The following is a 15,000-nucleotide window of genomic DNA, read 5'->3' as shown; positions in this document are numbered from 1 at the left end:
CTAATTACCATCACAAAAGCTTAGGCTCGCTTTGAGGCAAACATGAACTGGGAAATGGCCTATTAATAAAAAATGAAAACCATGAGTTTTAGTGGGGAGTTGTGTTCTCCACAAAAAAACAGAATCCGTTACCTTATTCTATCTACAAGTGTGTAAAAATGAAAAATGGGAAAGTCTCTATCTCTCCTCGAACTCTCTCTTTTCGATAGTAGAAGTAATTACCATCAAAAAATTTCGCACTTAGACTCGCTTTGAAGAGGAGGCAGACATAAACTCGGAAATGGCTTATTGCACGTTCGTGATACAGCACCTTTAAGTCATGCTACAATAACCTTAAGATCACCTGCATTTTCATACTCAGAGGCCGTGATTGTTTCGTCACCTGACTGGGGAGGACAATCGCCGGCTGATTCAAATATTAATAGACTTTTGATTCCTCTGCGCAGTCTCAGGTATCTTAGTGGTTCCCATTCTCGTCCCTAGAGTCTGCTTTTGTTTTGGTCACCGCCAAGAACACGGACTCTGGCCGCAACCCAAAAATGCGTGCTGTCGCAGTAATGGTATAATGTTTCAACGTTGACGACCGTTACTGTTTTCAATTTCCGAGAATGCGCACAAGAGCAGGAAGTCCGTGATTCGCGGAGTTAATAATAATAATAACAATAATAATAATAATAATAATAATAATAATAATAATAATCATAACTGATTTATTTCTATCGCGCCAGCTACATTAAAATATGATCGCCTGCGCGATCCTGCTTTGGCAGTGGCAATAGTCCGTGTTCTTGGTAGGAGTCCATAAGTATTCATGACTCCTGGTGCTGAGCAAAAGAACCGCGGGCTCTGGAGACGAGAATGAGCTGTCGTTCCAAAACAAGGCATATTTCAGAACGAGCCTTCATTTTCGCTGCTACCCGAAAGAATCTCATTCTCTAGCTATAGGGACGATGATTCACATGTTCAAAAGTCTTGATCGAGATTAAACGAAGCTTGTCAATAAGGAAGCAGCAGAAATTGTGGACTTCTCTCCCGTCTCCCACTATAACATAGTCGTTCTACTCTTACTGACTTTCTCTCCTTATCAATTAATTAGAGCGGCAAAACATTATCAAAGACGCTTATCAAAGACTCGAAAATACCTAAAGTCTCTAGTCTGAAGCTAAAATTATGAGGCAAACATTTTGTTGTCTTTGGCACAACGCGTCTATGTGTTTTTTTTCTGCCACAGAGTGAATCACTCTTTGACGGATTCTCTTTCAGCTAACGCCAAGGGTCTTTTATCCATCGACCACTCCGACTTTCGGGGTGAGATTTCTCCTAAAAATGTAATGAGTCATACATTTATTCATTAATTCAAAATTTTACAGAAATACAATCAAGGGAAAATAAAGCAAGCCATATAAAGACTGTCAGCATAAAATACGGGTTTTTTGTGAACCTGTAGTTGTAGTATTTATATCGAAACTGAGCATTCGTGAATATGATTCGGTTCAATGGAGTGGAAAGTGAATCAAAGAAAGGCAAACGTATGTGAGACAAACAAGCTTGAAGAAAGTCTTTGGTACTCAACACATATTTAAATCACAAGCTTTTTACTCGACAGAAAGCAATCACAAAGTGAGTTCATTCGGGCAACTTCAGAACCGATATCCCCTGCCCTGAAGTTCCTGGGTATGGAAACGTACCTTTCTCGTGTTCTTTTTCCCTATCTTCCATTTTTCTGTTCATGCATCGTCCCTGAAACCAGCCCCGAGCCACATCAATAGTGAGGATCACAAGGGTCAGTCCACAGAAGATAAACACGACTCCAGCAAAAACTGGCCAATTTTGTGAGTTGAGTTCTTGGCTTTTGGATCCCGCCGCATTTCCTGCTCCCTTAAGCTTCTGCATTGGAGGTAAAATGTAAGACCTTGCTTAACAAAAGCTGCAGGAACTTTCCACGGAAACATCGGAATTAGGCGTAATCAAGAGAATACGAGGCAAGAGAGCGAATCCCTTAGTCCCGAGAGAACTATTTCAAGTTTGTTTTTTTGCTGCCAAGGTTATCTGTCCATAACCGCGCTGTTCACTTTGTTACTAATAACCGAGCGATAAATTGTTATATGGCAAGCGGTTCTAGGGATAAAAGGAGCACTCTTATTGAAAACAACAAGTAAAGCAAAGTGACACACTATAACACCAACCCGATGTGGCCAGCACGTCACGCATGCTCACAACCATTTCGCCGAGTTCAATGGCAGCCATGGACATCTGTTTCGGCCTTATTAGGTCTCACCAGGATGGCATAACCAACATACCAGACTGGTGTTTTAGGCACCCAATTAAGTGACATCCCCACATAACAAATGCCCCCGCCTGGTAAGTTGGTTATTCTCAGTTCTCAAACCCATAAAACACATCTTCTGGCCCCCCAAATTTTGCATAATCGGTGTTTTCAGTTTCTCTTGAGACTCGAAAACGATGCCTCTGCCAAATTTGGGAGGAAGAACAGGTGCATTATGGGATTTGTGAAAGTTGAGAATGCCACGCTGATGAGGCCTAACAAGGGCGAAACAGCTTTCCATGGCTGCCAATGAACCGAAAGAAATGGTTGTGCGCATGCGTGATGTGTTGTCACCTTGCTTGGCTGGTTTTTGGTTGGGATTTTACCATGGAAGCGGTCCGTTTCCGTACGTTGTACGCCGCTTTGCATTTGCGACCCATCTAAATTACTAACGCAAAAAAAAAAAAAAAAAATATATATATATATATAGCTTGAATATCTGTAATGGTTGACCAAACGATAAGCTCCCTACAGAAGGATCCTAAAGGATGCACGTCGTTTCCTCAGTTAGTATTTAAAGTTGCATATAAACTGGAGAGGAAGACAAAACTTCTCGAAGGTCCAGGAAATTTAATAAAAACGTTTCGGCCCTTCGGCCTTCGTCAGTTAAAATTTTTTTTTTAAATAGAATAAAAGTTAAAAATCTAAGGATAAAATGACCTAATTATTACAGCAGTGGAGACTATATAGTCTCTGAAAGACTAACAATGGCTATTGTAATGGAATACAATTAAGTAGTAAATTGTATGGTACAATACAAGCCAAAACCTATAAAGCTTAATCACTAAAACAAAAGTAATGATGTAATACGAAAATCTAGAGTTATGCAAGTGATTCAATCTATTTATGTAATACCGACTACAAATTAGATGGGACTACAATGGAAACAAAAAACCTTTTTATGGAACATTGAAATTGATCCGTTTTTTTGAACGGAATTCACAGCGCTTATTGAGGCCAAAAGGCTGCAGTGTGCGCAATTGTGCCGCCCAATAACCCTCCCGCTTTAATAAAGTGTTATCTAAATCTCCATCAGTGTTCATTATCTTCTCAATGACAATGAAATTGAAGTCCGAAAGGTTGTGAGGAAATTTATTGAAATGAATGGCAAGCTCGCACGATTTTTTGTTTCTTTTCATGTCAGATTTATGGTTTCTGAACCTGACTTTAAATGCATTGGAAGTCGAACCAACATACTGCACTTTGCATTTGTTGCAGGAGGCTAAGTAAATAATTCCAGTCGAATTGCATCCAAGGTTTTGTTTGATTTGATACGACCGGCCAGTTGCAAAACTTGAAAATTCACCAGCTTCTAACAAATAATTACAACAGAGATCACATCTTTTGTTGCATTTAAAACATCCGCAATTTTCAGCCTCGTCATGGTTTCGACTTCTTTTGAATTTGGAGGGTGCAAGAATGTCCTTCAAATTCTTTGTTCTACGGTATGCTGGAATGACGGATTTGGCAGGAAAAATTCCTTTACTACTTGGTTGGATTCGAGCAAGTGAAAATGTTTTTTAATGATCAACGAAATATTAGGTAGCCTCGGATTGTAATCGACCACTAAGGGAAAGGTTTTTTTTCTTAGTTTTTGTTTTGGCTTGAGAACATCTGATCTCTCCAATTGCATGGCCTTCTCAAACTGTTTGTCCACCAGATTCCCATTGTAATTTTGTTGTTTGAGGTAGCTTTTGTATTCACTACAGCGCTTCACAAAAGAGGCGTTGGTGGAACAGTTACGCCTAATTCTAAGGGCTACTCCATAAGGGATAGCTTTCTTACAATGATCTGGGTGTGAGCTATTGTGGGGCAAATACAAATGACTATCAGTGGGCTTGGAATAAATATCTGTTGAAATAAAGCCATCTTGTAAAAGGAGAGTAAGGTCCAAAACATTGAGGCTGCTTTCAGAATAAACCAATACAAATTTGATGGTATATATTTCAACCAAAGCATTGGCTTAATTGTGCCCTCAAATTTCGCTTTGTGATCAATTACGCCCATAGCTAAGTCTGCATAAGAGCACGCATTCTTGGGCCCAATCGCGGTTCCGTGCTGTTGAACATAGTTATTGTTATCAAATTGGCAATTGTTGGATTTCAAACAAATTTCCAAAGCCTCTAAAATGCATTCTGTAGATGGTATTTTGACAGATCTTGCATCTAATGCATTTTTTATTAACTGCCGTAACCCCCAATTCGTTGTCAATATTGGGAAACATTGCAACAACATCCCATGAAACTAACAAAGTACCGGTGGGAAAAGGCCTTAATTGATTAATTTCGTCAATCTTATTGATAAGATGCGTAGTATCTTTGATAAAAGAAGGCAAGTTTCTGCTAAAGGTTTCAAATAATATTCAGTAAAGGCAGATAACTTTTCAATCGCTGTTCCGCAACAAGAAGTAATAAGGAGGAGCGGGTTACCGACTTTGTGAGTTTTGACATTGCCAAAAGCTGTTCCAGGTCTCGGCCGAGTGTTGGTAACCCAATCAGCGATTGGTACGTAAAGAGGAACGTCATGCAATGAAAAAATACAGACGCAAATGTCGGAAATGGACAAATGTCATTTATGTCAGAGGCCAACACAAAAGATCACAAGTCTCAAAGACCTTATACGGTCTGATACTAACGTGGGGTAAGCGATAATGGATACGTTTGACAGGGTACAGAGCCGTTGCTATTCATTACATGAAACCTGACACAGCTTTACGCACAAAAAGGTACATTTCCGCAGCTTGCAGTTTTTGCAATGGGCAACTGAGGAGAATTGAAATCCCTTATCTCGCTCTGTTTCCCTTGCCAATCTCGCATCCCAATCCTATAAAAACACGAGATCCCGCTCCCACTCGCTGAAATTCCCGCTTCCCGCCCCTGTTTTCAGCTGAGATGCCGAATATCACCGCGAAAAAAGCCAAATCCCGTATCTTACCAAATCTATTGAGAACCCTCCGTTTTTCAAAATTAAACTAATGCTATCTGCCTCTCAGCCTTTGCGCAATAATGTGGACTTCTTTTAATTTGTTGTATTCTGTTTTTCTGTTTGATCTACTTAAGTATCAAAAAAAAAGTAAGCGAACATGAAGGTACGTTTTGCCGTTCGCATTTGCCGTAAAAGTGATTCTATAAAATTCATCAGCATTTTGTTATGGTACTCGAAGATTCTGCGGACTAGATGTCTGACATGAAATTTAATTATGCGATACTTGTTTCAACTGATCTCACTTTGTGAGATCAACTTCAAAAACGGCTAGAAGTCTGTCTTATAGTAACCCTGAAATTTGAATAGCCCATTTCCGAGTTTATGTCTGCCTCCTCTTCAAAGCGAGATTAAGTTTTTCTTATGAAAATTAGTTTTCATTCATATTTAAAGTAGAACTAATTACCAACACAAAGACTTCGCGCTTAAGCCGTGTTCACATTCAACGTTGATTATGATCAACCGAAGTATATATCAGGCTATCATACTCCATTCAATTTTATTCAATTATGGTTAAATTCTCATCTGCGAAAATTCAAATACAATACGCAGGGTAACCTCGCAGTGTGAGACAAAATGGCGCCGTATCGCGTGGCTGCCGTCATGTGCTTGAAGCGAGAAGAGAACCAAGGATAGCTTCCGAGAATACAAGAAGACAAATCCAAACCTTCACTCCATAAAGCGATTAGAAGTTTCGTCTGCTCATACCACCACGTGCTCGCCATTCTGTTCATTTACGCATTGTAATTACTTCAAACAACTCCTTTGAGGTTCTTGAAGTAATAATCCAGTTATAATCAGGGACTGCAATTAGTTGATGTGAAGCCATTTCATATTTAATTAATTCGTTTATAATTTGATCATAATCGAGGCCTAATGTGAACACGGCTTTAGACTCGCTTTGAAGAGGAGACAGACATGAACTCGGAAATGGCCTATTTCCTTGCTCGTCGGGCATGTTACTAGAAGTGGTCAGAATGCACTAGCCCTATCGCAAAATCCATTAGCCCCGACATGCTCTAAGACATATTTGACTGCAAATTTCTCTGACGTCCAGCGTCTATTTTATCAGCAAGAAAAGCCGGTGAATGTACAATATAGCGAACAACAACGCTTTTGAGTTTGGCAAACCATGTTCTTTGTCAAGTGACTACGGTAGTCGCAATTTGAGGGATGGAACAGTTTCCGATGTATAAATATATGTAGAAAGTTTGTAATTTTTAAAGGAAAGCAATATGCTCTACAACTTAATGAGAAGTTTCCCTTAGTTTGTAGATGATATAGCATCCACTCCCTGTTACATTCTTCCTCGAGTCGAAATGAAGCAAGGTTATTCTTCATATTCGGCGATTATTTGATCGTCACTTCGTACTTTTTCGTCGCTTTTTAAGAACTCCACGTTCATTTTTCGGACGCTATCTCTCTTTTCTTTTAGCTTTCTATTTTCTCTTTTCGAGCTCCAAAAAGGCTTATTTTTCATTCACTAAAAATCGACGCCATTACATGAAAATCTCCAGGAGGACCACCTTCTCTCTACTACCCCCTGAAACTTTCCAAAGATAGGCCCATAACGACTCTGGAACAAAAGTTGAGTACAGGAAAAATGATTGGATTGGAGTTAGCCTGTTCCAGGCTCCCAGATAGTCGGGTGAGAGAAAAAAATGAGTGCGAAAAATGAAGAGGGGCTTGGGTCGACTCTCTTTCACACGTAGTTGTTTTCGTTTTGCTGACTTTCTGGGAGCCTGGAACAGGCTAGAATTGAGTCATGGAGTGAGTGAGTGCAATTGGACTGCTTCTGATACCTCATGGCATGACTTTGAGTTCGCAGATTGCAAATGTATTAATTTTGAAATTTTTATTTCCTTACCTTAGCTCTGTGAATGTGTCCCTTGACGAAATCATATTTGTCATTAGCGGTGAATGAGGCGACAAATGACATGCAATTCCAGACTTCTCTAAAACCTTCCTTAACATACTGGGACTTGATTGCGATTCCATATCCATGCTTCTCTTCATAAAAATGAACGACAGAAAGCGATGGATTTTCGTAGTGTAGTTCGAAGTATTCTGTTGCCGTAAAGATCTCCTCCAAAATTCCGTATACTGATTTGTTGACCAAGGCATTGTGTACTTCATTAAGGTCTTCAAAGACTAATGGCAGTTGAAAAAGATTAAAAAAAAATCTTAAATGATAAGAAAAATGGCAACCTGACTAATAAACACTGAAAGGATATAGTACTAACAGAGGAATGAGGTATAAAGGAATACGAAATAAATGAAGTTTGCAATAGATGACTGAAAAAACGAAATAACTCGAGGCACAATGCATAAAACCTTTCACGTTGGCGCCAAGGTTTACTGCTTTCTGAAGAGCAATGCTATCTTTTACCACTCCGACCTGCGAATCAAATAAAAGTATTTAGCAGACTGCAGGCACTCCCTTGACTGTCAGTAGAGTTGCGCGCTTTTTTATTGCAGTGTATTTTTGGGTTGACTTTTGACAAAAATAGAGTAGCCAATTTTTTTTTGTAGGATCTGACAAACATGGCTGCCGCGGCTTCTTGTGAAAAAAGAAAATAGAAGATGAACAAGAAGCAGCGTGTATTTCGCCCAATCTAGGAATAACGCGCTGAAAAATTGACTCCAAACATTCGTCTGCATCTCACAGCGAGTTTAGTTCCGCACGGCCATTTTCACGAGCACTTATGTTTCTTTTTCTTGTTTATTTGTTTACTTTCCGTTTGTGATTTTTTGTTTGCTTTTCGTCGGGCTGGAGGGACTGAGCGTAAAAAGATCTGCTAGTTGAATAAAAGCAAGGAAGATTACGGCAAGACATATTTCTGGTGTTACTAAACAATGCTCTCGTTCATATTTGTACCTTCCTCTCAGAAAGAACTCCATAGTAATCCACTGTTACGTTTGTGAAAGCGCTGGACAGGGTGGCAGTCAGCATTGAACAAAGAGTGATCCCAATCATTATCCATATTACAGCGAACAACCGCGCCATCAGTGACTTCGGAGTCTTGTCGCCATATCTGTAAGAGCAATCTGAATTATTTCTACAGTGAGAAAGACCTTCTCACAAGATTTCTCCCCCTCTACTCCTCCCCACTGCCTCTAGAGTTCGGCTGATAACGTATTGGCCTCAACTAAAGGGAGATTCCACTTTAAAACAATCAGGTCTGGAGGGCTGCAATCAGTGACACATTGTTGGTACACTGATGGAATTAATCGAGCATCCCTCCCTATCCCAACTTTCATTGTAAGTTGTTTAGAAACTAAAACGTACTGAACAACATTGCACGGGGGTAGGTGTTCAAATGACGTATAACTGTGCTTGTGGAAGACTATTTTGCCTGGGAAATTAGAATATGGTTTTCCGAAACTCTCGATCATTTTTAATTGAAAATGAATACCATTAATTACCTTCTTCTCAGCACGTCAACGAAAAAATCTAGAGATACTCCTTTAATATAACAGCAAGATCTACCATGTACGTCAAAGTTTACAGTGATTTCTGGGAAAAAAGACATATTTTGACCGCGGCAGCGGTCAGCGAGCAAGATCAGTGTTTTGCGCATGGCCCAGCCACTCAGTGCCATTAGCTTTTACTATTTCTGAGTGGTTGTGCTCTCTTTTCTTCGCAACTATTTCCTTTGATTACTTTACACTTTCTGTTGTATCTACGCTCGATTACCAGGCACTCTGTTTCGGGTAATGAGCCAGCGCTCACTCCCGAAATCACGGCTGGACGCGTGAGGTGAGCCATTGGTAATCTCCGCCAATCAGAAACTCGCCTGCACAAATCGATCCGGCATAATTATATTTTTTGGCTGCGAAGGTATTCTTTGACCCGGCCAGTTCGAGGTTTACAGTGCTTTTAAGGTAGGAAACATCCAAGATTTCGACAACGAAAAGTGTTCGAGAAGCTGGAGAAAGGGGATTGTGTCGTTTAATTTTCTACCGCCTGAGTTCGGAGACTTCACTGATTTTCCAGTTGGTCAAAATCCATTGCTATTGCAACTTTCTCCTCAGACTTCGCTAATGTAAGAACCATTAAAATTCCTCAAGATCAATTGAAAGTACTGATGAGTTTATTGCCGGCAAAACGAGGGGGCCGATTAGGTCGACCGAGAGCTGAGGCGGCCGAAGATTTTTTTGATGATTCGCCGGATGAATTCAAACTCACATTGATCACTTAACCACAGACTCAAGCTCGTATCATCTGGAAACTTCGCAGAGAAGTTTTAGGCATTGTTATGTAATTATTGTTTTGTTAAAATCGGTGTTTTGGGATGCCTAAGGCTATTTCCCCGCAAATATTAACTTTGCATAAATTATATTTGAATTTACGTCACAGACACAACTTATCGCTCACGCGTCCAGCCGTCTCTTCTCAGGGAGGATACCCGAACTCGAGTGAGCGGCGGATATCGAGCCTATGTTGTATCGAGAGCACAATAAAGATTGTTGTTGCTGTTGTTGTCTTACCCAACGGTTGACATGGTAACGAAGGCCCACCAGAAACCGTCGAAAATTCCATAATAAAATGGACTGCCAAACTCCTTGGAGTTTTTCTTGCTTTCCTGCGTAAACAATTTTAAAAGGAATATTAAGTAACTGTGTTAGCTTTGAGTTACTGCCCTTGCCTCAAGAAAATGCTTTCAATGAAACAATTTTAATGATTTAATTAATAATGATTGGGCGACTTGCAAAAGTTTTCTTCTCTTTAAGAGCCAGGGGCGATCACCATCCAAAACCCTTGTGCACAGGTTGAATTATACAGTGGAACCGCTCCAAACCGGACACCCTTAGGACCGTTGGAAATATGTCCGTTTTAGAGGGGTGAGGGATGTCCGGTGTACTGAGGTTAAAACCCATAAGGCAACTTTATGCCGCATATTGTATTGTCTGACTGTAAATACCAGTGCATGGTACATACTAGAGCACATCAGTAAAGGAACAGACAACATGGATCACAAAAAAGCTTTTCAACGTCGTTTTATTTAATTTACAAAAACATTCACTGTTACACACTGTTATTAAAATCAAGATTTCACCCCATTTTTCATTCAATACCATTCTTCTTGTCACAAGAGCCTCGGGCCGACCCAAGGCTCTGGGAAACTCTATGTCGGAGAACATGCGCCTTAGGGTTCTTATAGCCCAAAAATGGCTATTTGAACCTTACGGCGCCTGCTCACTCTTCGAGCTAACATGAATGCACCAATTAGAGACGCGTTTGATTGTTCTTCACGAAAACCAATGAGGGGACACTTTGTTTCAGGGTTCCCCAGTGCCCTTCTCTCCCTGAGTCAAGAGAAGAGCTCTGGGGTCGAGATTGATTGAATACGAGAGTTGGAGATCATCGCACTTCCTTCAGCAACTTCAACAGTCGCGAAGAAAAACTGAAATCTCCCCGGCCACGCTTGAACGGGATTTGAACAGACAGCTCTATCAACTAAGCGACCAAGCTAACAGGCCGGGGTCTGGTCACTTACGAGTTCGAGTTATATCCCGTAAGAGTCGGTGAACCAATGAATGCCAAAGAATCATGCGATGATTTTCAGCTGTCATACATCTTATTCCAAAATGGCCGCCGTTTTGTATTCATTTGTTTGATTGGAAATTGGCCCTTTTGGCCTCGTTTAAGGTTAAATATTCTTTTGAATTGACTTTTGAAAGCGAGCCCAATAGGGCTAATTTGCAAGGAAATGGCGGCCATTTTGAAATAAGGTGTATGTATTTCAATTTACACAGTTCAGATATATGATCATTTCATATACATTCCATGTCATTCATAAGCTTGAATAACATCATAAAAGTTTTGGCCAAAAAATAGAAATGAATGAGTGTTCATGCACGGTATGCAAATGCCCTATTTCTAAAAGTTATTTGTACTTGAAAGTAGCCGCGTCATAATGACACCGAATTGCCGCGCCGTCTTTAGTCGAGCTGATCTGTATTCATTCTTCGCCTATGAGGACTTAGTAGTCAAGTAAATATAATCTGAAATAAACGTATATATTTTGACTGCGGGTTATAGATGAAATGATCACTTCTCCCTCAGAATTTCATATATAACCTACATTTCCAATATTTAACAATTATTCCATAAGCGAGTGTTGGATATGAGATGGTACATAGCCAACGAGACGCATGGCGCCGTGTTGGCTATAACCAGCCTCATATATGCAACAAGGGCGAATTGAATAATTGTGTTACAACTGACCGCAATCAGTTTCCATATTATATCATACGTTTATCACATAGAATTCCAATTCCAATTCCAATTCTTGCATGAAATAACAAAACAGGTGTATTGTGATGTTTAAAAGGAATAATTTAATGTTTTTTTTTTATGACACAGGCACACGTCATGAAAAGGCACTGACTACAAATATTCCTCGGGTGCGTGACCTTGAAGAGACCGTATGGAGTTTAAGCACGCGACGTGTTTGAACTTTTGCATAACCATTGTTTGTAATTTCTCCTGGGACATAAAAATGTCACAAGAGAAGTCGAAAACAATGCCTATACAGATTTGTTTTTTTTTTTTTTTTTTTTTTTTTGTTTTGGGGGGGGGGGGGGGCGGCCCCAAACAGAGGTGTATTATGGGATTTGTACAAGTAGTGAATAGAAGTAAGATACTCAGCAATATAAAGGTGGTAGTGACAAGACAAGTTAAAAGGTAGAACAGCTCACTTCCGGTTGCCGTCCGCGGCTCAAAAACGTCGCAGGTTTGCACTCCGCAAATTGTTTAACGCAAATTGTTTAACGTCGCTCTTAAAGAAAGAGAGAAAGAAAGAAAGAAAGAAAGAAAGAAAGAAAGAAAGAAAGAAAGAAAGAAAGAAAGAAAGAAAGCCAGCCCCACTTTAGAAGTCTGTACACTGTTTCGATGGTGATTGAAGCCAAGGTTGGGATTGGTTGATTTGCATTTTAACTTTGAATGTGATTGGCTTATTAAGCTGTCCGATAACAACTTGGTAAGTGAATTAGAGGAAAATAGGAGTTTTTTAAACCAATCACTATCGAGGAAATTGTAATTTTTGATTAAATGAACATTGCGAGAACATAATTAAAATTCGCATATCGATCAGAAAATAATCTGATGAGTACATCGGTCTGTGGATAGGGGGAAACCGCCGTACCAAGATAGTCAAGATATGCAGGATTTGAAAAAAAGCAACTCGCATATTTTTTCATGCAGATGTTTAAAGTGACTCTCTGTACATACCTCAAAAATCATTTTTCTCAGTAAACTATTTTCTGTCATTTTTTTTTAACAGTTAAAGAGAGCTTCTTGTTTAAATCATGCGGCGTCTGTTAATATTAAGCTGAGTTTTTTTAATTCTTAGTCGACTTGAGATCATACCTGCAACGGTTAGCATATTGAATAGCAAATTAACACGACAACTAAGGCATTAAGCTAAGTTTTTCAGAGCTCCTTTGTTTCAGTCGATCTATAATAAATTCAGCCATTTGTACTCCTCGGATCTGAGTATCCACCATGTATATATTACTACGATCAATGTTTTATAACAGCTCATCATCTATTGTTCATCACTGTACATACAAGTCACCCACAAAATATTTGTCACCCACACAACGCATCTTTCTCTTATAATTCTTTCTCTGGTGATGCTGTGAATCGGCGAAAGTTTGCAATTTAGAAAAACTGAGAATAGCAGTCTTAAAGCGCTTTCCGTTAATGGAATTGACGGGCCAGACCGAGCATTTGGGAGGACTAACTCTACAACGTTTCAAATTAACAAACCTGGGATATGATATATACTCCTCTAGAAGGATGTGAGGAATTATCATGCAAGTGTTCCTTGAAATTGTTGCATTTCCTTTGCGAATTGACGGCACTGGCCGGCCAGTTGTGACAAAAGGAAACCTCCCTTAGTTGACACCAGCAGGCTGTTTTTTCGTTAAACCCCGAGCCCTGCCTTTAAGAAGTTGCGATCACATAGAAGGTTAGAACTTGTTTCATTCCAGGTCAAATGTTTTATTGATGTATTACACAAACGGGATCACTTACCAATGCCCAGACACATATTCCCGCCACAATAGACAGCAAAAATGTTAACACAACGATCGGCCAACAGCTGCGAATAGCGGCGCTCCAGTCTTGAATTCCTCTACTGATGGAGTCTTGCCTTCTTATAAGAACGATGCCGGGAGACTCAAAAAGTTTGAGATAGGGAAGATACTTTTTGTATTCCTTATCATCGTCGCTTTGGACTGGAAATATAAGGTGAACTTCATCCTTCATGATGGCTTTGTGCAACTCTGACTTATCATGCACACGATGGTGTTGATAACTAACAACAGTTTCGTTCTTTTTGAATGCGCCGCAGCACTTGTCAAGAGCAAGGTTCAAAATGTAGGGCAAAATGCCATCTATTTGATTAACAGTTGTATTGCTTTTACTAGTTTGACGATCACTGGAATTTGGAGTCCACGTCACAAACGGCGGCATTAACATACACGATGCGTTGAGACTTTTCGGGAAAGGATGTTCCATAACTGGCAAATAATAAGGACAACTTGAATTTGTCCCTGATGCGTTGAGACATTTCGGGAAAGGCACTGGCGTGGCAGCAGCTTTAAACTTCTCTTCAGTAATTTTAGTCAAAAAATCGACCGTGGACAGTGGACCTTCTTTTGAGATGCTAACGACGACGAAAGTTAACACCACAACCCAAGTTGATACCAACATTCTGCGCCACTCAGCAGATGCAACAGATCTCAAGGTGCTTCAGTCAGCTCGTGGAGTTCTCTTTGCATGCATAAGTTATTCTCAATGATTATGTAGTCTCTAATATAAAGTATGAACGAGCAAATAAAATTTGACAGTTGACATATGTAACCACCAGATCACTCGACGTCTTCATTTTCTACATCAACTAACTCTACATTCGTACTCAATTTTCCCGAGACGTCAACGACTTCATTGAATTTGATTGGTCGACGTTGACAGGAGGAATGACGCAACTGTTTCATCTAACGCCAACTTCCATGATATTTAATTCAAACCGCGGTTCAACGCCCATATATATGACATTTGATAAACCTAAAATTCACAGGTGACGGTCGCAGACAGACCGACATCCTTTTTAAAGAAGTTTTTCCTGTCTTGGTTCAGTATTCCGAATCTTAATTCAAGTGTCAAGTTCAATGCCGCTTTTAGACCGTGTTTGATTTAACTGTTCATACTTAGCTAGGATAATAAATTTCTTTTTTTCCCAACCAAGGAGTAAACTTTTACAGCAGGAACTCACTGTCAGATATGACAAGCAAATTGCTTAATTATAAACAGATGGTGAAATTGAATGCATGGAATAATATCTAATAGCAGGTGCTTCACTTTTCAACACTATCCAGAAAAATATCCAATTTTACCAAAAAAAAAATCCTGAAAGTTGTGTTCTTTCCGTGATCTTTGATATAACTTTCAAAACCATAATGACCTCAAACGTAGGTCCGTCAATGGCATTTTCCATAGTTGATAAAAATAGATAACTGCAAAACATTATGGATTGAAATGCGGACAAACATCATTAAAATGTCTGTCTTTGTCCGCATATTAATCCCATAATGCTTTGGGCGCTAGCTCGAAACGTCAATTGAAAAGAGTGCTATTGGGACCAAAGGTAATTGGGACCCTATGCATTGGACCTGAGGTC

General features: G+C 39.8%; 1 protein-coding gene across 1 annotated transcript in view; it reads right to left on the bottom strand.

Annotated features, from left to right (window-relative positions):
* Window positions 1-14,080, bottom strand: part of LOC138041505 (uncharacterized) — a 14,600-nt gene extending 520 nt beyond the window's left edge. Inside the window, exons 1-7 of the mRNA XM_068887251.1 lie at window positions 13,353-14,080; window positions 9,800-9,894; window positions 8,187-8,343; window positions 7,643-7,706; window positions 7,176-7,459; window positions 1,689-1,887; window positions 1-1,320 (exon numbers count right to left, since the gene is read on the bottom strand). The exon at window positions 1-1,320 is cut by the window's left edge and continues 520 nt beyond it. Of these exons, the coding sequence (XP_068743352.1) occupies window positions 1,238-1,320; window positions 1,689-1,887; window positions 7,176-7,459; window positions 7,643-7,706; window positions 8,187-8,343; window positions 9,800-9,894; window positions 13,353-14,033 (1,563 nt within the window). The 5' untranslated portion in view covers window positions 14,034-14,080 and the 3' untranslated portion in view covers window positions 1-1,237. The remainder of the gene's footprint in view (window positions 1,321-1,688; window positions 1,888-7,175; window positions 7,460-7,642; window positions 7,707-8,186; window positions 8,344-9,799; window positions 9,895-13,352) is intronic.
* Between the last annotated feature and the right edge of the window lie 920 nt (window positions 14,081-15,000).

This window comes from Montipora capricornis, chromosome 3, assembly GCF_036669925.1.
Source record: "Montipora capricornis isolate CH-2021 chromosome 3, ASM3666992v2, whole genome shotgun sequence".
Lineage (NCBI taxonomy): Eukaryota > Metazoa > Cnidaria > Anthozoa > Scleractinia > Acroporidae > Montipora > Montipora capricornis.
This window is presented reverse-complemented; position numbering and strand designations above follow the sequence as displayed.